This window comes from Lepidothrix coronata, unplaced genomic scaffold (genome assembly GCF_001604755.1).
Source record: "Lepidothrix coronata isolate B3197 unplaced genomic scaffold, Lepidothrix_coronata-1.0 Scaffold112, whole genome shotgun sequence".
NCBI lineage: Eukaryota > Metazoa > Chordata > Aves > Passeriformes > Pipridae > Lepidothrix > Lepidothrix coronata.
In genome coordinates this window covers 787933-810543 of record NW_016690292.1, presented here as the reverse complement: position 1 = coordinate 810543, position 22611 = coordinate 787933, and the positions used below count along the sequence as shown (strand labels likewise).

General features: G+C 56.8%; 2 protein-coding genes across 3 annotated transcripts; one reads left to right on the top strand and one right to left on the bottom strand.

Annotated features, from left to right (window-relative positions):
• Nucleotides 1–225: 225 nt before the first annotated feature.
• On the bottom strand, nt 226–17029 carry POMGNT1 (protein O-linked mannose N-acetylglucosaminyltransferase 1 (beta 1,2-)). 2 transcript variants are annotated; one of them, XM_017824760.1, is made up of 22 exons: nt 16725–17029; nt 14957–15138; nt 11814–11922; nt 11335–11450; nt 10962–11027; nt 10461–10574; nt 9687–9804; nt 9315–9413; nt 8679–8806; nt 8013–8083; nt 7637–7712; nt 6094–6177; nt 5921–5962; nt 5696–5754; nt 5110–5182; nt 4687–4815; nt 4247–4372; nt 4027–4091; nt 3597–3641; nt 3291–3426; nt 2891–3000; nt 226–2611 (listed from the first exon to the last, which is right to left on the bottom strand). In XM_017824760.1, the coding sequence occupies exons 2-22, from the start codon at nt 15065–15067 to the stop codon at nt 2509–2511; spliced, it is 1980 nt and encodes a 659-aa protein (XP_017680249.1). In that variant the 5' UTR covers nt 15068–15138; nt 16725–17029; the 3' UTR covers nt 226–2508. The 2 variants fall into 2 exon arrangements, with proteins under 2 accessions (XP_017680249.1, XP_017680248.1); XM_017824759.1 differs by lacking the exon at nt 16725–17029 and adding an exon at nt 15892–15937.
• On the top strand, nt 16213–22130 carry LURAP1 (leucine rich adaptor protein 1). Its single transcript, XM_017824761.1, has 2 exons — nt 16213–16426; nt 19508–22130. Exons 1-2 carry the CDS (start codon nt 16235–16237, stop codon nt 20195–20197), a joined length of 882 nt encoding a protein of 293 aa, XP_017680250.1. The 5' UTR covers nt 16213–16234; the 3' UTR covers nt 20198–22130.
• Nucleotides 22131–22611: the final 481 nt, after the last annotated feature.

Sequence of the window (22611 nt, the reverse complement as noted above, 5' to 3'; positions counted from 1 at the left end):
CTCGTCAGAGTTTCCATAATGAAGATTAAAGTGATAAAGCTTGAGGAGGGAACAGCTCATAAACCTGTGCCAGTCGCACTGGCACCACATGGCACTGCACGGAGGACCTCTGCTGGCACAGGCCCAGGGCCACCGTTAGCCCATGGCCAGGCCTGCACTGCACAGGGGACAGGAGTCTGTCCTTTCCAGCCCACACATGAGGCCAGGCAATGGAACACACGAGGCTCAACAGCTTTGCAACGTTTACTCCTGAAAAAATAATTTGATTCAGAAAGCGGCAACCCCTGGTGATGCCACACACCCAGCCCTGCCATGGCTGCCACCCCGGAGCCTTGCTGGGGGAATGGGGAGGAATGGAACAGCACCCAGCAGGCCCAGCGAGGTGTGCAGAGAAGGGAGATGATGCCCACCAGTCAAGTCCTGCTGTCGCTGACAGCAGGGACCCACAGCCCCCTGGTCACTGCAGGGTTGGCACCAGAGGAGAGGGGAACTTGTGTTTAGCCATTCTCTACCCTAAGGACCACCCTCCCCAGCCCCTAGAAGAGCTGGGAGGAAGCCAAGCCTGAGCCCCTGCTAGAGAAGGGAAAGGGGGTTCCTTTATTTTGAGGGGGAAGAGAAACTAGGCCTTGGGATGCTAAGGAAAGGGTAATAGTGAGCCATGGAAGTTTTTCCAAAGCAGGGCATGGGGAGCGAGCTACGTTCCCCAAAAAGAAGCCAAGTCCCTTTTCCATCACTCTGAAAAGACCTTTTACCCTGAAGGTCAGCACAGGGGTCACCTGCCCACTGGCTGCCAGACTGGAGTCCCTGTGTTGGGGAGGGCAGAGTGAACCTCAGCCTGGTGCTGCACGCTCTTGTTCCCCTCCTGCAAGCAACCCGTTCCTGCTGCCAGGGCAGGCATGCAAGGACCAGAAGGGTCAGAGTCCCTGCAGTCACACTAGAGCTGCACTGGGACCACCTTGGCCAAAGAGATTTCCCTGGTTTGCAACTTTTCCTATTGTGGGCAAGGGAGGAAAGCAGGGAACAGAGAATGGAGCCAGGGGGACAAGAGACAAACCTTCCACGACTGCTCCTGCACAGGCTGGGGGCTGCCAGCTCTCCATGTTGCTTTCCTGTTAGCCACCCCCTTCCCAGAAGCAATAAATAAATAAGTTAGTGTGTAGTGTATGTAGACCCCAATGCTCAGTTCACAGTGAAAAAATGAAGGGGAAGAGCCCCTGTGACCTCAGGGAAAGGGCTGAGCAGCAACCTCTTGCTGCATGGATGAGACAGGGAGGTGTACTGAGCAAGGGGAGCAGGACTGCCCCCCCAGGTGCAAGGGGGGCATTAGTACCGAGTGTCTGGGAACAGGAGGGGACCCTGGGGTTCTTCCTAAGGCAGGGAAGGGGGGACAGGAACCTCCTCCCTCTCCCTCTGCATGAGGGGTGTACCACAGCAGGACAGCCAGGCTGCCCATCCTAGATCAGCTCACAACTTCCCTGCTAGCAACGTACCACAGTTAGGGTGGGGATTCAGAAGGAACTCCCTCTGCCTTCAGCAGAAGCAGGAGATAGCTGGGCAGGGAAGAGGGAGAGACAGGGTACAGTACCACAGGCAAGGTCCATGTCATAGTGCAGCATCCCTCACTCCAGAGGACCCTGGCCCATCCTGCCCCTGGAGCCAGGGGCACGGCCAGTGGCTGCTCCCATCTCGCTCTGCAAGGCACTTTCACCCCCTCTCCCACGATTCGGAGGGCAGGGCTGCTCCCCACAGAGAAGGTGGGTGAGGATGGTCTGAGCTGCAGCACAGTCTGATCCCCTTCCATCTACAGTCATCTCCAGCTTCCAGAACTGACAGCCCTCGTGCTGGGTACAGGGTGTCCCCGACGTGTCTGCACCAGGTCCAGCTCCTCTTCAGCATTCCCTTTTGACCGTGAGCTGGGCTGTACCAGTACCTGCAGCCCACGAAACAAAGCCAGTGTGCAGGAAGATGTCCAACCCTGCATACAGTCTTCAAGGTGCATCCATCATGCAGGTAACAGAAGAGATGCTGGAACATCCCCTCTTCACCACCGTGATCACCATGGGGCACACAGAGCCAGCCAGGCAAGAGTTAATAAATACCACCCAGCTGGCAGGCTGCAGCACTTGCACCATTCCGCCTTCTCAGCACTTTGGGGCCAAAAAGGGGAGCAGAGGTGTTTCTTGAGGCCCCCTCTAGGCTCCAGTTGAGCATCTCCTTCCTCCAGCCTTGCCCAGCCAGGGGGCAAAAGGAGCAGCGTTAGTAAAGCGTCTGTGTTAAAAAACGAAAGTTCCTGGGATGGGGGTGACGTATCTACAGGGAACGACCCTGTCCTGTGCAAGGGAGAGGGAGACCACAACAGGGGGCTGGAGGGAGCCCAAGATCTCATTTTGCAGCCCAAAACAGGAGTCCGTATCCAGTCACCAGCCTCCGAGAGCTGCTGCCAACTCTGGCTCTGCACCGTGGGGGTCTCTGTCTTCCCCCAGTCCCCTTCACTTCCAGCTGCCAGTCTCAGGTCTGTTCTGCTGCTGCAACCGCTGGCACTGCCACTGCCCCCTCCTCCTTGGCAGGGGGCTCCATGTAGATTGGAGTCACTGATGAGGGTTTCTTGGACCTGCAGGTGAGGGAGCTGGATGGGAGCAGGCAGGGGTGGTGGTCTCCCCTCAGGACCCCAATTCCCAACAGCACTGCCTGGCATGATCTCCTACCCACAGGGACATCCTCAAGCCCTGGGAATGTATCCTGTCCCCCCTCCCACCACACAGACTAAGGAAGGGGGGTGATGTCCCGCCAGGATTGGGCTGGGACAGGATTGGATGATACAGTGTGCCAGGCAGGGGACAGTGCCATGAAGATGGGGGATTACTCAAATTGCTGTGTCCCTGATACTCACGAGTAGGGGGAGGCAGGGACCCCCACCACAAGGAAGTGGTTCTTCTTGCGGAAGAGCCGCCACAGCCCCTTGTGGTTCCCACGGACATCCAGGTCCCAGATGTGGAGGCACTAGGATGGTGGGGTGGGAGGAAGAGGAATCAGAGCCTGGGGACAGACACCAGGGCCAGGCGTCCCCTGGCATGGGAAAAGCCACCACCCCTGCCCTCACCAAGACAGTGCAGAGAGGGCAGCACCCCCCTCCAGCCACACCAAGAGCTTTAACATCACCCAGGGACAGCAAGAACCCACTTGCTGAGCTGCATCGATGCCATGGGCAAACCCAAGAATGACAGCCAGGTGTTTCCCAGCGATGCAGAGATCAGTGCAGGCCTGAGGACAGGCCATGTCAGGGGCCTCACCTTGGCAAGCTGAGTCCAGGTGGTGAAATCTGCTTCCTGCTCCATCCTGATGAACATGACGTAGACCTTGCCCTCCGTGTCGGGCACAAAGGAGTCCTCGCAGGGATTCTTGCTGTGGTCCAAGACCTCAGCCTCACTGTGGAAACAGAACAGGGAGTGAGAGGGGACCCCACCTCCTCCCTATTCCCACAGCAGAGTACTTCAGACAGGCACCAGGGCTACCAGGGCCACCTCCACCCTTCCTCCTGTCCTGGTTGGTTCACCCACTGTGCCCTGTGGCCTCCTGACCTTCCTGTAGGCACTTACCCCAGGAGCCGATGAATTTCAGTCTCATAGGCATCCTTCCTCAAGCTGTGGGAGGAGGAGAGAGCACAGAGATCAGGGCAGAGTCAGGCACTTTGATAAGCAGGGAACACCCAAAATGATCCAAATTCAAGACTGCCCCAGTGTAATACTAAAGGTAGGTTGGAACTAACAAATGCAGAGCTGTGACTGCCACACATCCTGGCGATGTGGCAGCAAAAACATGACCCTTCAACATATCCACCTGAAGCACAGGGAAGCCAAACCCAACCTTGCATAAACCAGTGCCAGGATTCCCCAGCAGAGGCCAGTGTGCTGATGCAGGAGGTTACAGCTGTTCCAGAAGGAAGGGAGACAAGTCCAGCACAAGGAGACAAGGGTCAGGTCAAGCAACTGTTTCATCAAGATCTCATTCATTCTGACCAGCACTCACCTCTCCACATTTTTAAGCTGGACATTTGGAACTGTGTTGAACTTGTGCTTCTTGAAATAGGCTTCCTGGGAGGAAGAGAGAAGGGAGGGAAGGAAAACCGCGTTTGATCGCGAGTGGGCAGTACTTGGGGATGACCTCAAGCATCCCCACTACCTGGGAAGGTGTCTGAGTCAGACATCAGCACCAGGACAGGGCTTGGGGACCGCAGGAGGTCACTCACGTGGAAGTAGCCGTTCATGTTGAGCCCCACGATGCCGAAGTGGTAGGAGCGTGAGATGTCGGGGATGATGCACTCCCGGCCCTTCCGCTGCTCGGGCATCCGCATCCACATGTCCCAGTCCCAGAGCTGGGGAGGGGAAACTGCCACTCACACTCAAGTTTGGGGACATGATTAGGTAGTATGGCCATGCAGGGAGCTTTCTGGGTGCCCACACCAAGTCCAGCCCCTTTGGCCCCCGCCTCTCTGGGCTGCTCCAGCCAGCTCTGTGGCTGGTTATGAGCACCCAGAATGTCCCAAATCCATTCTGCTTGGGCATCCTTCCCAGTTCAAGCACAAGGATAGCCCCTCCAAGAGCTGTGCACACAGGGACTGGGTGAAGGTCAGGGCCTGCTGATGGGCAGAGATGGGGTGCAGAAGTCAGGGTCCCTTAGAGTACTCACCTTCTCAGGGGTTGGCCACTTTGGCTCCAGCTCATCCTTGTACAGGCTTTTCCGGAGCACCCATCCCAGGCCTGGCATGGTCTCCACACGATACAGGAGTGAGGGGTCCTCAGCTGTGTGCTCATAGCCCTGCAATGTTATGGACATTGTTCAGCACCCTGAATGTGCCCCTACCCCACCAAAAAGGGAGATATTGTGCTCCACTGAGAACCTCAGTGGAGACAGAGAAGAAGGGACCAGCCAGTGGGAAGCACATGGCAGGGACAGGATGGTGATTTGCAGGGGCACTTTTCAAGAGTCCAGGGCTGGGGAGACAGACCCACTTAGGATGCCCTGCTTTAAAGATGGAACCGGGGCCCCAGACTGACATGGGAACAACACAGGGCACAGGTGGCCCTGTTCCATCATCCTTCCCTGACTCACCTGGTCATTCCATGCTGAGATGCAGTACAGGCTCTCATCCTCCTCCAGAAGGTGTATTGATTGGCTCAGAAAGCTGAGGAAAGAGTTGCACAGTCCCTAGTCAAACATCCTTCTACCATGTAAAACAAGGCAAACTCTCCACCAAGGGATGAGCCACCCCCAACTGCTGGGACTACTTATCCCAACTGGTGGGGAGGAACACCTGAAAACAAGCTAAGCTGCATCTCCTCATGGGGAGGGGACAACATTGTCTCCTGCTCAGTCTCTCCTCCTTAGGGAAAAACAGGAGCCCTGTTAGACACTGCCCCTGTCCTCTTGCTATGGGGCAGCCCCAACAATGTATGCACAGAAAGGATCAGTGTCCCCAAAAAGCAAACCAGGAAGAGATCCCTGACCCTGAAGTCACTCTGCACTGAGTGCCAGGACAGTGGACTCAAGACTCTATGGGCAGAGCTCAGTTAGGCTGTTGCCTGGGGACTGCTCAGCCTCAGATAAGTGAGCTACAGCATGGCAGAGATCTGGCCTCTCCTGAGCAGCCAGAGAGCTCCAGGAAATGGTCTGCCCACACAGAAACCCACAACTTTACCTGAAGAAGTCAACGGAAATGTCAAGATCTTCCTCCAGAACCACAGCAAATTTAGCTTCCTGTAGGGCAAGGAGAATGTCAGAAGGATGGAGACAAACAGGACAGAGCAGATATAGACAGTGTCCCCTGCCTGTGCTGTTCCCTGCCCCTGAGGACTGATTCCAGCTCCCATGAGAGGGGATCACAGATGCCAGGGACAGCCTGCACTGTAGCAGTCACACTCACCGGGAACAGGTTGAAGGTTGCAGTCAGGCTGGCTTTGTAGTGCTACAAGAAAAGACATCCATTGCCTGTGTTAGCATCAGCCTGGCACAGATCTGGGCCTAAGCCTGCCTCCTCAAATGCTATCCCAGGTCCCTGGAAATAACTGTCCCAGGATTTGGAAAAAGCTCTCTCACCTGGGAAACTCTAGCATTTTTAATGCTGATGGGAGTGTGCTGTATTCCTGAGAGGCCAAACAGCTCCACGACATCCATTGGCTCCTGCAATGGGAAAGTACAAAGCTCATCAAACATGTGGGTCATTCTCCCCACCCTCTGCCAGTGTCAGGTCCCCAGGACAAGAATATCCTTGCACATGGCTGTCTTCTTGGGGCAAGTGAGGCTCAAAATGATGCTGTGCTGTAGACCCTGCAGCACAGAACTCACCAAACCCTCCTGGCCCTGCAACTCTTGGGTATCGTCATGTGTTTCTGTTACCCCAGATAGTCTGCAGACCCAAAGTTGTATCCAAGAATACCAAATTCCCAGTCCCCCCATGGACAGTGCAGAAAGAAAACAGGTATAGCCAGGAAGACCTAGTAGCTGCTTAATGGCAAGACCACTATCAACTCAATTTTCTCTCACAGTTGCCAAGAAAAAACCTTTCTGACCAAGCACATCTGCACTGGGGCCAGAAGTAACTCATATTTGGGTTGACATATCTCTGCCCCAAGAAGGACCCACCAAGGCCTTCTCCATCCCCTTACTGTGCATCCCACCTCCAAGCCACAAAAGAGAGGAACTCCCATTGTACCAATCAGTACCAACCCCCTTTCCCTGGTATCCACCATGGCAGCATGAGCATCCAGGCTGCCCCCACGTAGCTGAGGGATGCTGCTCCAGTTGCCATGGCAATAGATGCTTCTATCTTTAACCACTCTGATGTGGTACAGCAAGAGTCTGCATAAACAAACCAGCTCCCCCAGCCCCACAACCTGGCAGTGGTGGGAGAGGCCTGTAAGGGAACAAGCCTGTTCCCTTCCCTGTCTCCATCACAAGGCAACCAGGCAGTAACTCACCAGATGTTGCAGAGAGGAGGCCTAGCAAGCTCCTGAGACCTACTAAGACCCTACATGCCTGTCCCAGACTTCATTTCACTGCAAGAGAGCCAAGACTTGCAGTAGGATTCTCCAGGGCTTTATAAGGTTGAGTTGAGAGGAAGGTCTTTCCCTCTAAAGGGCCAGTTCTCCTCCACCTAGCCCCAGCTTTCATGAGCCCCCAGCTTTGGGCCTTGTGAAAACACACTGTTTTGGGCCTCTTCACTTCTGAGAGTGGAGCTGGACAGGCATGGTTGGACTGGTTTGTTCCTCTTCACACGAGGGAGCTGGACAGGTGGTGTTACACCCAGACCCTGCCCAAGGGGCTGACAATGCTCATCAACTGAGAAAAGAGGACGGGGAGAGCCCAGCATGACCACCTCACCTCATTCCTGCACAGCAACCCCTTTCTGACATGAAGACATCAACTCTGGGCTCTGGGCAAGGCCAAGGCAGCTTTATCCACAGGCATGGCTTGGCTAAGCTGACTTTGCTAAGAGCGGGTGAGGAGCAGTGTGACACACAGCAGCAGGAAGGGTGACGGGGCTCATAACCTGCCACCCACCAAGGACTGGGCCAGAACCTCATACTCTTAGCTGGGGGACCATGGAGCTGGCTACATGGATCTCTGGGAATGCTCTTACCTCATAGTAGCCATCGATGAAGACCGTGATCATCTGTGGATTGACGCCCTGAGCCGACAGCAAGGAACGCAGCATCCTGGGGAGAGAGGGAGGGGCCTGAGAGCAGCACACCCCCGGTGGGCACAGGCCCTTCAGCAGAGGGGTATGGATCCCTTGGGATGGGGGAAAGTGTGCATGATTAGGGAGCAGGACCTATTGCCCTTGGGCTCTTTACCTTCCCATGGCCAAGGACCCAGGGAACTGCCCAAGCAGGTTGGCCCATGCTGCTCATGCAACCCCAGGAGGCGGCTGGATCCTGCCAGCAGGAGAAAGGGAAGGGCCTGGGCCATGCCTGGTCTTGTAGTGCAGAGCAGAGGAGCCCCCTGGAAGTGCTTACCTGTACAGGTAGTTGGGGCGGTTCCCTGCAATAACAGCTACAGGCACATCAAAGACTTTATTGTCTTTGAGCTGGAAGAGAACAATGTGTGTGAGTGGGTGGGAGAGGCTATGCCAACCAAAACGATGCTATGATTTTATGGCACTGAGGGCAGGTTCCAAGGGGTAGGGACCTGCTGCTAAAACAGCAGAGCTGCATAGTCCTATCCTTTAGTGCAGGACCACACCAACCAACCAGGACACCACTCAGCACTGCTGGAGATCCTGCCAGCTTCTCTCCTTCACCCCACCTCTGCCCCAGCTCCCAAATCAGAGTCTGCATCCACTCAGAGACCTTTGTCTGAACCCTTCAGCACTGGGCCAAGGACAGCCCAAAGGCCACAATAGTTGCTCCATCTCCAAAGGTACAAACTCTGCTGCTTACACTGATGTCCCCAGAGTCAGCGTAAGCTGGGGGCTCAGGGCAAGGGAACTCCCTTTTCCCAGTATCACCTGCCCCCATGTATCCACTTTACCTTTGCCAAGGCTCTGGGCTTGCCCAAGGGCAGTTTGGAATACTCAGCTGGTGCTTAAGAGCAGGGCTCTGCACCTGAGCTGCAAAACACGCCTGGTCTGGCCCAGCCCTCCCTCACGGAGCTTTCCCTGAACACTCTGCCCCGGTACTCACGGGATCAGGGTTGAACTCGATGGGTGTGGGGTCTTTGCAGCTGCAGACGCTGCCATAACCTTCTACTTTGCTGCAGAACCTCTTCCGGCGCCGGTTCAGCTCCGTGTCGGGCCAATGGCACTCAGCATCTGGAGGCACCGAGGAGCAAACACAGACCTGTCATCCCCAGGGCCTCACCTTGTGTGCTCCAGGCTGCACTACCACACACAGGGCTGTCCCTGGGCTCAGCCCCCACCGAGCCAGTCCTTGGTACCAGGAACAATCAACACTTCTGGATGTTGGATACAACCACAGGAGCCATTCAGAGCCCAACCCCACCTATGGCCTCTCTGAGCAGCAATGGGCTGTTCAAGGCCAACAGTCAGAAAAGACCAGACCAGGTCTGGTTTGGACAGGTGACAAATGTCCAGACCACATTCCCACTTCTCCGTCCTCACCCTTCTCAACAATCACAGATGGAATTGCCAGGAAGGCAGGCAGAAGGGAAGCTGTGTCCATTTTTAAAGTTACCACCAACATCTCAAACAGCCTTAAATCCATCCTGGGATTTTGCTAACAGACCCACGGCTTTGACTTAAAACCAGGCAGCAGGCAGACATCTCCCAGAGATACCACAGAGCAGACTGCACTTCCTACCTTCCACGGATGTCAGGTGAACTTCTGTCTTCAGCAGTACGGGGTCACCCCACGTTGAGAGGGCAGGTGACTTGGCGTGCTTCTCCCCGTACACTTCCCCTGGAGCAGGGACACAGGGTCAGGACTGTCTGGAAGGGCCCATCAAAGCATGACCAGAGGCTGGGTGGCAGCTTGGCACCTTTTCCCATTGGCCTCTGGCAAACGGCTGAAGGAACACTTCCATACTCTCCCAACCCCCAGGAATGGAGCTGCCACTCTCTGTGACTTGTTCCCTGCTCATACAGTTTGCTGGGGACAGGCTGGGTTTGTCTTCGCCTGGCTTCTCCCAAAAAAAGGAGCCACAAACCCTCTCCCAGCCTGTGCAAGACTCACCTCCCTTCTTCCCCACAAATGTCCACATGTCTCTCCAGCTCAGGAATGGCGCAACTTGGCTCCCCAGGCTTTTCAGGACACTCTTGGCTGTGTCCTTGAGGTGAAAGGAGCCTTCATCCTGCAAAAAAACACAACCCTGCTGCTGAGCTGTGGCTCCTGACAAGGAAAGTCTTCCATCAATAACAAAGAAGTAGAAGGCCCACTCCTACCCTTCAACCAGTTGATCCTGAAACCTTCAACGTCTCTGTGCCACTAAAGCTGCTGGTGGCTTCATCATGACCCACAGGGAGGTCAGAGGAGTCATGGACTCCTGTTTCCTTGAGACCAAAATGTTCTCAAGCAGGACCTTGTGTTAAGCAACACTTCACACAGCTAAACCTGGAACCCTGAAGCAGCACAGTGCTGTCACACAGCAGCCCAGAGCCAGCACAGCCCACAAGACCTCTGTAAAGCCTGGAACTGGGAGACAAAAGGATCCCACCACATCCTGGTATTTCCTCATGTCCGTTCTCCACCTAACCCCTTGCTTATTGCTGCAGGCTCTGACACATCTGCTTTTTGCCCTCCTGCTTTGCAGGACACACAGCAGTAGCTGCAGCAACAAGGGAGGGCAAGAGGGCAAGGGAGGTGATCCAGCCAGGGAGTCGCAGCCCTGCAGGGATGTGACATTTAGCACTGGGAATGCCTGGTGACATTCAGAAGGCTACTGCCCAGATGAGCTTCAGGGCACCCTGACTCAAGATGACTTTTCCTTTTGACATGAGGGTCACATACCTTAATGGTGAAGATCAGGATTCGGCCCCGGGCAACCATGTTGAGGAAAAGTACCATGGCTTCATCTTCATGGGGAGAGTAGGTGTCAAAGACCCTCTTGGCCATCACATGACCCTATTGGTATTTAAACATCAGATGCACCTTAAATACCACATGGTACCGACACACAGAATTATGGAAATCTGCCCTGGAAGCCTCATTCCTTGAGCAACACAAGGAGTGGCTTTTCCGGTATGCCAAGGAGTTAATCCCCAGTCAAGCTCAACCCTCAGGCCTTTGGGACAGCATCACCCAACCTCACAACTCCTCCCCTGCCCGCTCCCCAGGGACAGCAGGCAGCACAAGGGAAACCCCGCAGGGACACTCTGGGTGACCGTGTCACGCTCTGCAAACGACAGACAAAAACCATTCAGGGACTTCCCTCCTCAGGCACCCAACATCAAGAGCAAGGACAAACTGCCCAGTCAGAAAGACAAATGCAGACACGTGGGGATGCTTTACCGTGGCCTGATTTAAGACGATGACGTGGATCCCTCTTCCCTGCTCCCGAGCCTCATCTTCCAGGACCTGCAAGTGGATTAAGTGATGAGAATCATATGCCAAGACCTCTTCTTATTGCCTGCCCATTCGGCACAGCAGAGCCCCCAAACAAGGGTCAAGTCTCTCTCCTGTGATGTTTTGGCTTTGCCCATGGCAGTGGTGGGTGCCAGAGCAGAAACCAACACAGGAGAATAATCCTGGAGTCCCAGAGGCAGGAGGGGGATCCACTCCTAACTTCCTTGCCACTGAGCTGCTCTCACCACTGCTGTTTGCAGCTTCACCTGTTCAGCTCTGTCCACCCTCTGCACACAGGGACAGCACTCCCGTCCCTTACCGTTGTCCCATCCACAGCCACGTAGACCTTGGACCGGCTGGAATACACCTCGACATCCAGGACCTTCTTGTTGTTGACAGGGTGCCTGGGGACCTCCACATTCAGCATCTCATCATCTACAGCGGAGAAATGCCCAGTTTCAACCAGTGTTGCCCCTGCTCAGCCCAGCCAGGCCTCCAGAAGGTCATGCCCACCAGGCATCCCAGCCCAAGTAGCCATGGGAGGGATGCCAGGCACTGGGAAAACACAAAATGGCAACAGGTCTATCCCCACACAGATCCCTACAGCCAAACGTGCCAAAGCCTTAAGTAGACAGACCAGTAACAGAGACAAAGTTTTCTATTAATTTTTGTTAAACCCACATGCACAGACCTGTCTTTTGTGTTGTAGCTGGCCACAAATTAGCCCTGACTTAAAGAAATTACTTCCCTCCCTCCAGTTTCCTTGCTTCCAAAGCACAACAGGATGCTGTCGCTCACCGTAGTCCTGTGCAGACTCCTCTTCCTCCTCATAAGCAGCTCTCCTGGTATCCAAGATCAGCTTGATGTTCACAATCACAGTCACAAGCAGGAAGAGGACAGCACCTGTCTGCAATGCAGGATGCTTTGTGTTAGCAATTTGTAAGTAACAACCCACTTTGGCAGGGGCTGCAGGGCACCCCAAGGAGATGTTGCAAGGGATCACAAGCATCTGTCAATTCCCCTGTTTTCTTCTGGGGAAGGCAAAGAGAGAAAAATACAGGTGACCGAGTTTTATGGTGAAAGGCATTCATCAGCTGGAGAGCACTACCTTCTAGTTATGTGAGAATTAACCCACTTACAACATATCCCTGCTTCCAGATCTGTGAGCAGATTCCTGTTAAAATATTACATCAAGTTTGAGGACCCCTGCAGGCAAAGAGTTTGGTAATTCAGAGATACAACTCCCAGGATAACCTTAACTTCTGCCTCTCCTGCAGCATCACTACTCTCATCTGTCCCCCTGCAACGAGAGGATGCACTCCAGGTATTCAGAGGAGAGGAGATGCTGTGCAGCTAAAACAACCAAAGGGAAGAAGCTGAGGTCTGCTTTCAGGAAAGAGCACTGTACCACAGGCTGCAGAGAACAGCCCACAGCTTTACTATCTGCAGCAAACTTCAATGCAACCCACGTGGTTGCTGACACAGAGGGCTGTGGGAAAGTCCAGGGGCTGTGGAACAGTTCATAAGAACCCCTGTTGTGACCATCACCATTGCCCATGGCCTTGTTGTTCCCAGACCAAGAGGAGGTGCAAAAGACTACACCACTTCTACAAGCACCTGTTTTTACTTAAATGCATCTTGCTCCTCTCTTCCTCAATGTCAGCCTTTTTCCTGGTATTTGGACCCAGTGTAAAGCAGAAACTGCTCCACCCTAACAGGGACCCTGTTGAGACGGAGCCACACAGGAATACCTGGACCACAAACATCTCACGCTGGGAAATAATCTACCTTCTGCAAGAGCAGGTCTGGCCACAGCCAAGAGGATGGTCTTATAGCTGCAATGCTGGGCTGGGATGCAGGACTGAAAGGTCAGACCTCAGCTGAAACAATTTGTCTTTACTTGAGCCAGGGAGCTTTGTAACCCAGGGCCCAGGTGCTGCTCTGTGGTGGAAAGGTGACAGTAGCACATGGTGGCCACAGGGCTCTGCATGGGGACAAAGGCCCTGACCAGTAGCTACAGTTTGCCCTAGAGCTGGGGAACAGCTCCAGCAGGGAGCCCAAAAGCTGTCCTGGACAGTCAAGAAGCGAGGGAAGGCTTTGCCATTGGATTAAAGACACAAAGTCCTGAGCAGCTGTTACCCCCAAAGTCAACACTGCTGCAGGGCTCCACCAACAGCCTCCATGCCACAAGGGTCTGTCCAGCTCACAAGGGAGCCCCTACAGAGGCCCAAATGTGACTGATATGTGTTGCTGACAGATTCACCCCATGGCCCAAAAGCTCTGCCCCTTGGCCCAGCCCTGCTTTGGATGTACCAGGTGGTTTCCAGTTTCAGCCATGCAAGCTCAGGGTCCTACCAACCTCCCTGGAGCATCCCAAGGCTCAGCGTGGAGATGTCACAGCAACCAAGAGAGAGGAGGGGAGTAGTTGGTGGAGGCTGCTCATAACTTGGTCCCCTGGCAAGGGGTGCTCAGTCAGGTTTTGGGTGGTTTTGAGACTCTTCCCTTGCCCCTCAGCCCCACAACAGCTTTCTTCCTAGAAATTTGTGCTTTTTCAGCTCTAGGACCCTTGATTCTCTGCAGTCTGGTGTGGGGTTGGGATCACACACAGGCCTGCCCTTGGTGAGAGGCACTAAAAGGATTCCTGCCCTGTCTGTCCAGCTACTGCCTCAAAACTACATGTTGCTGCTCTCACTGCCAAGCAGCCAAACAGGTTCAAGGAGCAAATGGGGAAAATGGAAAACCAGCAATAACCCAACACGATGATATAAATGTCACTATGGCATTCTGGCTTGTTAATTGGCTGTTGACTCAGGAGCATGAGCACCTTTTGGGATCTGTGCACAGAAAGCTTTTAATTAGGCAAGAACAGAGCCGTGGGCTCGCAGCGAGGCAGGAAGGCCACCTTCCCAACCTGCCCAGATCTTCACCCTGCTCAGTGCTGGAGATGTGAGGGAGCACCCCAGTGACCAGAGGGAATAAGTCAACACTAAGCAAGACCAGCAGCCTGGTCTAGCAAGGCTGACCCAGTCAGAGCTGCTGATGGAGACTCAGATGCTGCAGACCTGGCTGCTCCATACCCAAATCCCTGGGTTCACCTATTCTAAGCCCAATTTTCATTTGTTTTTTAAGCCACAGCAGTGCCACAAAGGACAGAGATGACAGCAGGCAGGCTCTAGCCCGTTGCCCCAGCATAGTGAGCAAAATCTGCCTGAATGACCAGACCCATTCCCAAGCCTTGAACATCCCATCAGACACAGAACTGAGCAATCTCCTTCCCCAGCCTTCATCCTCCCAGGCACATGCAAAACCCTCCCCTGCTCCCTCCCACAGCAACCAACTGCCAGATTTTATGAGCTTCTCTCAGGAAAGGCACCTTTTCTGCTGTTTGCTGCCATGGGGCCAAACCCTTCCTTACACCCCCAGACACCCTCTAGGACGCTGTCTCTGCCAAGGATTAGCACAAGCAACCAAGCCTGCAGCTTTCCCAGACGCCAGCTGCCTCTGGGGCATGAGATCCTGTTACAAAGCCCTATTTTCTCTGTCCACCTGTCATGCCCTACGCCCGGCTTGGTTTGCAAACCAAACAGGCAAGAATGGTTTCCCTCTACAGGCTGAGCCCTGCAGCACTGGGTCCAGAGCCAGGAGGGGAGGAATCAGCCAGGTTTCTAGGTGAAAGACTCCCAAGGCCACCTGGATAATTGTGTCTCCTCCCATAGCCACTCAACAGGTCCCTTTGCAGCTGAAAGGAGGTGCCAGACACGGCAGGCCCTTCCACACAAAGGCACTGGAGGGAGCAAGCTGGGGAGCAAGCTACGCTTCCCCAGCATGTCAGGTCACCCACACTGCCAGCAGACCCACTTCCAGCCATGGAGCTGCTCCATAAATTCGTAAATCCCGTGGATTATCCCTCCTAATCCCCCACAGGGCTGCGGGTGACTCACCTGGCACAGCTTCCGCAGCGCGCGCTGGTTCATCAGCTTGTACTTCCAGGCCAGGTACCAGCTCCGCTTCTTGTGGGGCTTCACGGCGGGGTTGGGCTTCCACTCCTCCATGGTCCCGGGGGCTGGCACGGGGGCAGGGGTCAGGATGTGTGCTGCTCCACTCCCGTGTCCATCGGGGCTCCCTGCCAGGGTGGGACGGGTGCAGGGTGAAGGAGGGGAGCACTTTCAAACCCCCTCCCTGGCAAAGGCAGCGCCTGGCACAGACAGTGCCCATGAACAGCACTGACTAAAAGCCCCTGGGAGCCTCCCTGCCTGCCAGCACTCCCACCGGGAGCCATGCAGGAGGCCAAGACTATGAGCAGGGCGATGGGAAGCCCCTGAACCCGTGTGCCGGTGACGGCCCCTGCTCCAGGCCAACTTGGAGGCTGCTGCAGTGCCGTGGGCCCACTTCCATGCTCCGGGAAAAAAAAGCTGCCCAAAGGCAGGAGCTGGCGACAGGCCCCGGACCCGCAGGTGCGATGGAGGGGCCGCCACTGGTCGCATGTGCCTGTGCAGAGACGCACCCTCCCCACGCACAGCCCGGGCGCGGGGAGCAGCGCCAGGAATGCCCTGCTGGAGCCCCAGCACCCTGGGGCAGAGGGGCCGTGCCCAGGGGAGGCCAAGCCCTGCGGGGAGCAGCCGGGCCCGGGCGGGATGCAGAACCCCGGGGGAGTCAGAGACCCGGCCGGAGCACAGCGTCCCCCAGGAGCAGCAGCGACGAGCTGGAGACACCGCAGCCACCCGGGGCGGGGGCCCAGAGGCTCTGAGGGGAGGGGGGTAGCGAAGGGCACCGAGGAGCTTTGGGCGGGGAGGGAGAGCCGGGAAGGCGACAAGGAGAGCCCGGGGGGGCCGCAGCGTGTGTGTGTATGTGTGTGTGTGCCGGCCGCGCTACTCACGGTCCGCGCGGGGAGGCTGAGGCGGGGCCGGGCAGGGCTGGGCCGGACTGGGCTGGGCTGGGCCGGGTTTGGCTGGGCCGGTCCGGTCCGGTCGCAGGGGCGCCGCCGCCCCGCGCACCCTCCGCGCCGCTTCCGGCGCCGCAGCGACACCGCGGGGGGCGTGTCCCGCGTTAGCCCCGCCCCCGCGCGCCGCTCTGCCCGCCCCGGCGGCCCCTCGGTGGTTGCGCGGGCGGAGAGGGCGTGGCCCGGGGAGGGGGCGTGGCAATGGGCGTGGCCCCGGCGGGCGGGGCGTGGCCGCGCGCGGGCCGCGGTGACAGCGCGGCCGCCGCCGCCCCACCCGCGCATGGAGGGCGGCGGGGAGGCGCTGCCCGCCGACCTGCGGGACCTGGCGGGCAAGGTGGGACGGCGCCCGCCCGCCGTGCTGCTGCGGGGGCTGCGCGCCGACACCGCCCCCGCGCCGCCCGCGCCGCCCGCGCCGGCCCGCGGCGAGCGCTCGCCGCTCGCCGAACGCCTGCGGACGCTCCGCCTCGAGCTGGTGAGTCCCGCGGTACCGGGGCCACCCCCGGGGACTGGCCGTCCCACTCTGGGGTCGCCGCATCGTCCCCACCCCGGGTAGCGGCTTGCCGACTCCGGTGACAGCCCCCTGATAGCGCGCTGCGCTCTGCCGGCGTTTTGGGGAACCCTCCCTCCGCCCTTGCTCTTTTGCAGGTTGACAGCCCCCAGCTCAGACCCCTTCTCCGGCCTTTCTCTGCCCTCCGGCTCACTCAGCATCCCCCGCCGGGCTCTCGCGGACACCTCCGCCCACCTCCGTCCTGCCCCCTCACCCCGCGCACCCCCGGCTTGTGCTCCCGCGGTGTCCCGGGGTCGGGATTTAGGGCAGGGACCTTCGCCAAGGGCATGGTGGCGGATTTTCTCTCCCCCAGGTGTGACCCCCTGTGTGACAAGGCAGAGGCATGGCTGGGAGCTTTCCCGGGGTCCGGTTCCTGCTGGGGCTTCTCGGGTGGCTCGTAAAGGGTTGGGCTCCGGTGGGAGCCTTTCCCGGGGACCGTGGGAGTGCCTTCCTTGCCTCCCTCTCTCGTGGACGGAGCAAATACGGGCGATGCCTGCGCCTCCGGGAAACGTGGCGAGATTGGGCAATGGGTTCAAGTGCAGCTGGGGGGAGGGACTCTCCCACGCATGAACATGCCGAGCGGGTGGGAATGAGCGTCGTTTCCATAGGGAAACAGGCTAAATACGCCCGCGTCCCTGCCTGCCCCTCGCGGGGCTGGAGCACCACCCAGCCTGCACCTCCACTTCGCCGGTGCAGGAGCTTTCATCCTCCCTCCACTTTCATCCTCCCTCCGCACCGCCTTCCAGGCTGCACCCTGACCGGAGGAGAAAGGTCTTCGGGACCTGGGTTGTTCAGAGGAGGAGGAGGAAGAGGAGGGCAGAGTGGTGTCCGCCCTGCCCCGGTGCAAGCAGGCTCAGCCCATGGCCAGCAAGGCCTGGCTTTGGCCGGGCATTATTCACCTCAGCTCAGAAAGGCTTTTCCTTGCTCTGCCCTGGCTCATCTCAACGGCTGGGGAAGAGGTGGGGATACCTGACACCCAGGTCAGCAGCTTGGAATGGCACCCAGGTGCCAAAACCCAGCACAGGGTTCCCCTCATGTCCCCATCCCAGTGAACAGGAAGCAAAATTCCCCCCCCCCTCTCCCCCGAGCAGCAGAGACCAGCAAACACAATGCTTAGAGGATAAGCTAGCCTGGAAGTGGGCGGTGGGAGGAGAATTCAGCAAATTCCCACTCTTGCCTCCTGGTCTGAGGAGGATAATTTATCCCTAGGGCTAGATGTATTGAAGGGAGAAGGTGCCTGCAGGTTTCCTAAGTGCTGAGGAGGGAATCAGGACCATATCTGCCCCTAGAGAGTGTGAGGAGGAGTGTGACAATCCCCTGGACAGCTGCCCTTGATGGGAGGTCAGTGCAGTGAACTCCTTCAGTGCATCTGGAGGAGTATAGAGAGCAGCCTGTGCTAGGTCTCCTCCTACGATAACCTTGACTTGCTGAGAGGGGGTTTCTTGGAGTGCAATGCGGGGGTCGGGCTGTGCTGAACTAGCAGCAAACTGGGGGGCCAACTCCTTCCAGCAAACAGTATGGAAAGCTGGGAGTGTTATTCCACCCTCTGCTTTTGGGGTGGCTCCCCTGACACCTCTGACAGCTGCAGTTCTGCACGAGGCAGAGAAAGATGGGGAACCCCCCCATCAGGGGTTCCCAGCCTCCTCCTCCCACGTCGTCTCCCTGCCAAGGCCAGATGCTTTAGCAGTGCGTGCAGAAAAGTCCATTGTAGGCAGTTTTTTAAATAACTTGCCTAGAAAGGAAATTTCTGCACTTGGAAGCTGGCTCCTGCCCCAATCCGGGCACATCGCTTCTACTTTTTATTTAAATTCAGCTTGAGGGGCGTGGGGGAGGGATGGGGGCTTAGTGTCAGGTCTTTTACAAGTCTTTGACCCTCTTTTTGTGTTGTCTGGAGTGAGAGGTGTCACGTGCCGAAATCCTGGCTGGAGTTTTCCCAGGCTCCTTCCTTGGATGCTTTTGTTGCTGCTCTTGCTGTGGGACCGGAGACAGGGGTCTCGAGAGACTGTCAGGTCACCCGTGGGCGGGCGAGTGACTCCAAGGGTACCGGATGCTGGGGACCAAGCACTGTGCTTAAACGTGATCCCAGGGGATGGCTTGGATTTCTGTCTCAGCTTGCTGATGCTGGGGACAGGATGTGTTTGTGAAGGAGTCCGTGGGCATCCACAGCTCCCAGGCTGCTTGTACCTGCCTTGCAGTGGGTTTTTCTCTCTTCCCCCCCGTCGTCTCCTTATTCCCTTTCCTGGCAAAATATTTGCGTCCCGCGCAGGGGAAATCCAGTGGCTTTTGGCGGCCAGTATCATACAGACAGGAATGTCTTGGCACACAGGGCTTTCCGTTAGGAAAACAGATGTTTCTTCAGCAAATGAAGTTTGCAAAGAGCTTCCCCACGCTCGGAGGGGCAGGAGCCGGCAAGGCAAGTGCTGTGATCAGCAATGCCTGTCCTCTTCGTCCTCCCGTTTTGGGAGTGATTTGGGTCTCCAAATCTTGCCATGTAACTTTGTCACCAGGCTTGGTTCAGACCCTGGAAGGAGAGAAGTACCAGCATGAAGGGACCAGCCTGGGGAGGTGCTGATGGTCCAGCCAGACCCTTGCCCTGATCCATGCTTGATCCTTTTGCCCTGACAGCAGCCTCCCAGGGCTTGGGGGATGCCCTGAGATCAGATCTGCGCCCAGTACCTCCAGTTCCTTGCTTACTCCCTGTTCCCATAGGAGATAGTGACATAGATGCCCTGGATTTATTTCCCTGAGGGGGTTGGTGGCTGGTGGGAATCATAAGTAGCTGGTTTCTGATGGTTGTGTCCCCAGGTCTTGGACAGGATCCCCTGGGATGGGGGTTGTGGTTCCCTGCAGGGTGTTCTCCCATACTGGGCTCTTCATCAAGCAGCTCAGGAGACCTGTGGCCGCTGCGGTGACACCTCTGCCAGGGTGGGTTGGGACTTGGGGCCCTTGGCCACTGGGGTCACCTTGGTCCCTTCAAAACCCCCATGCTCTCTATCTCCCCTCCAGGCCTACCTGCGAGCCGTGGACGTGAAGATCCTGCAGCAGCTGGTGGTGGTGAATGAGGGCATCGAGGCGGTGAAGTGGCTGCTGGAGGAGCGGAGCACCCTGACCAGCCGCTGCAGCAGCCTGGCCAGCAGCCAGTACAGCCTGGTGGAGAGCCAGGAGGCCTCGCGGCGGGGCAGCTGGGACAGCCTGCAGGACCCCAATGACAGGCTGGACAGCATCTCCGTCGGCAGCTACCTGGACACCTTGGCCGATGACATGGATGAGTATTCCCAAAACGCTGCTGAAACTGCTGCTGCGTCCACATCGGGCAGAGCCCTGGCCAGGGCGGAGCAGGATTGGGTCAGGATCGACCCCGAGAGGGGTCTTGCAAAGCAAGAGAAGGGCAAAGCCGAGCACGAGTGGCCCCACGTGGACCTCTCCCCTCCTGGGTTGCCCCCGGATCACCGGTTTGCTAAGGAGCCCCAGGTGGCCAACGGGTACTTGGGCCAGCAGCCCCCCTCCCTGGAACCAGGCAGAGACACCAAATCACCATCAGGGGCTGGAGAGAGGCTGGGGAAGGGGAATCTGGGTGGGAAGGCTCGGAAAGCTGAGGCTGACTTTGAGAACTGCAAACTCAACAGCAAACTGCACCTGGAGTATGATGCCCACTGGCGCTGGCTCCAGTCTCAGGATGATGTGACATTCTTATAGCCCGTGGCTTTGCCTTCCCAGTCCAGCTCTCCCAACTGCCCATTCTGCTTGATTTGTCTGTGCTTGGGAGAGTTGGAGTGGCAGGAGAGGGGGGGACAGGCTGGCTTGGTGGTGTTCCTCTGATCGCCCCAACACTGTCTGGTGATGCAGCCATAAGGAACAGGGTGCCTGCCCTGCAGCAAATTTCTGGGAGAGGCAGGATGAGGTGGGTCCTGGTAAATTTAATCCTTTGCTCTGGGATGGTGCTTGCAGGTGGCTGGACACTCCTCTGTTGTCCTTGATGGTGGTGGTGGGGAAACCTGGGACAGTGGGACTCCTGGGACCTCTCCCTCTAATCCTCAGCCTCTTGTCTGCAAAAACTGAGGACCCTTTCCTCAAAATAACTACACAGAGAGGACAGGAGACGCTCCCACACATCCACAACTCAGTGGCACCAGCATGCTCTGTGTGGGGCAGGACCATCAGCAGGGCATGACCTGTTGGATCTGCTCATTTCCGTCATCATCTTCAAGGCCACTGTCCATCCAGGGCAGAGTTGACCTGGAATTTGGCCCTAGCAATTGGTGGATGCTAAAAACCCCTTCCCTGCAGGCGAAGCCCTGCCTGGTTTAAACCCCTCTGTGAAGCCAATCTGAAGCGGGGCTGGGCAGCCTCTGTCCGTGCCCTGCGACGGAGGGATGACGGTGCAGACTTCCCAGCGTGATGACATGAGAACGGCAAAGCATTGGGTGGGAAATGGAGATCCAGCTCTCCCAGTTTGTTTCTGGACTGTCTCCCACCTTGGGAGCAGTCCTGCAGAATCCCCAGGATGTGGCAGCATACGGGCAGCCTGGCAGAGCCTGCAGGGCTCAGACCCAGAAAGGCTCCTCCTTTCCCTGACGCACTGTGATGGTGGTGAAGGCCGGGTTTCTCCACCTGTGTGATGAATGTTGCCAGGTCTCTGCCTCCTACCAGCAATCAGAAGCATGAGGCTCCTGGGCTGGGGTAGATTTGCAGTGGCCCTGCCCCAGAGACATCAACTCTGTGTTTTTAGCCTTGGCTTCTGCCTGTGCCTTTCGCTGTCCACCCACCACGCCTCCCAGCACACCCCTCGCTGGCTTGCAGAGCATGGCTTGCAGCTGGAGCTGTGTGAGAGCTTGGGCAGGACCTGCTGCCTTCACCAGACAATGCAGGGAAGGACCTAAGCATCCTGCTTCGAGGAGGATGCTTCCACTCTTCTGGAGTGTCCTGACTTCAGAACCTGTGGGTACATCTGTCCCCAGAAAAGGGCTGTGATGGTTTTGCTCTCACCACAGTGCTGTTGTTCCCTTGCCTGCATGGGTCTCGCAGCTTGGATCTTTCCTTGCTGGGGTGGTCGTCAGAGGAGAGTGGACATCACCTCATGATGTCAATGGGAAACTAAGAGAGGGCAGACCTGGCTGTGACTCTTTCTAGATGCGAGATGTGAGCTGGCCATGGTTATGAAGGTGTTTGGCTGCACAACAGGTTCAGATTGGTGTCTCTGAAGCAGCACCTTCAGTGGAAACTGCCCTTTGCGCTGAGACCCCCGAGCACCCTCCCTTCCCCTGCAGATGGAACTTCCCTGATGGACATGGAGAGCAGGACAACATCCAGAATTCCCAGAGATGGCACCTGCTGAGGACTTGGGGGAATCCCAGCAAACTGGGACTGGATTGCCCTATGCAAGCAGCCGTCTGCCTGCCCTGGAGTAGCTGTTCTTGGCTTGCTGTTGCCTGCGAGCTCCCTGGGTAGCTCTGCTGCTGACACTGACCCACCATGTCCCCCAAGGCTGGCTGTCCCCTGCTTTCCTTCTAACCCTGCATGCAATGCATCAGCTGAGGGTCCCCGGGGGAGACGGGGTAAGTCCTCCAGTGCTGTTAAAATCATTCTCAACAAAAAATATCTGGCTTAATAAATGTTAGTGTTTCTCCCAGGCCACACTGTCGGTGCTTTGCTGAGCTTATGGGTGTTTCTAGAGGAAGGGGAGAGGCTCTGGGCTGGAACACCCTGGAGCCACTGGCAGCCCTGCAGGAGGGCAGGTTTAGTCCCAGTCCTGAAACAGGCACAGAGCAAGTGTCTGGGAATTTTTTCCTTCTCACATCGGGGTGGTGACACATAAAAGTCATACTTCCTGAAGCAGCTGGGTACCAGCACACATCTGCTGGGAGCAACATGCTGGTGAGACTGTTTTGATCTCAGCTGAACTATATGTCCAGCTACAAACATCAGCTTCACCCCTCCCGCCCCAGATTTCCAAGGAAGATCTGTTTAGGTGTTTGCCAGCCCTATGAGCTGTGCTGGAGTCTCTGTTTGCTTCCCTGTGTTCTGCAGTGGCAGCCTTGGCTCCTGTGGCCTCCTGTCCCCAGGAAGTGCAGCGTGGATCTGGGTGTAGAGCAGAGACTTCTCCAGCCCAG

Excerpts from the sequence above, each read along its gene's own strand:
- POMGNT1 (XM_017824760.1), bottom strand. The coding sequence starts at position 15,067 with ATGGAGGAGTGGAAGCCCAACCCCGCCGTGAAGCCCCACAAGAAGCGG. Across the intron at positions 7,713-8,012 it reads CGCCCCAACTACCTGTACAG|GATGCTGCGTTCCTTGCTGT; the intron begins GTAAGCACTTCC and ends CTCTCTCCCCAG. Across the intron at positions 6,178-7,636 it reads TCATCGATGGCTACTATGAG|GAGCCAATGGATGTCGTGGA; the intron begins GTAAGAGCATTC and ends TTCCCATTGCAG.
- LURAP1 (XM_017824761.1), top strand. The coding sequence starts at position 16,235 with ATGGAGGGCGGCGGGGAGGCGCTGCCCGCCGACCTGCGGGACCTGGCG. Across the intron at positions 16,427-19,507 it reads GGACGCTCCGCCTCGAGCTG|GCCTACCTGCGAGCCGTGGA; the intron begins GTGAGTCCCGCG and ends TCTCCCCTCCAG.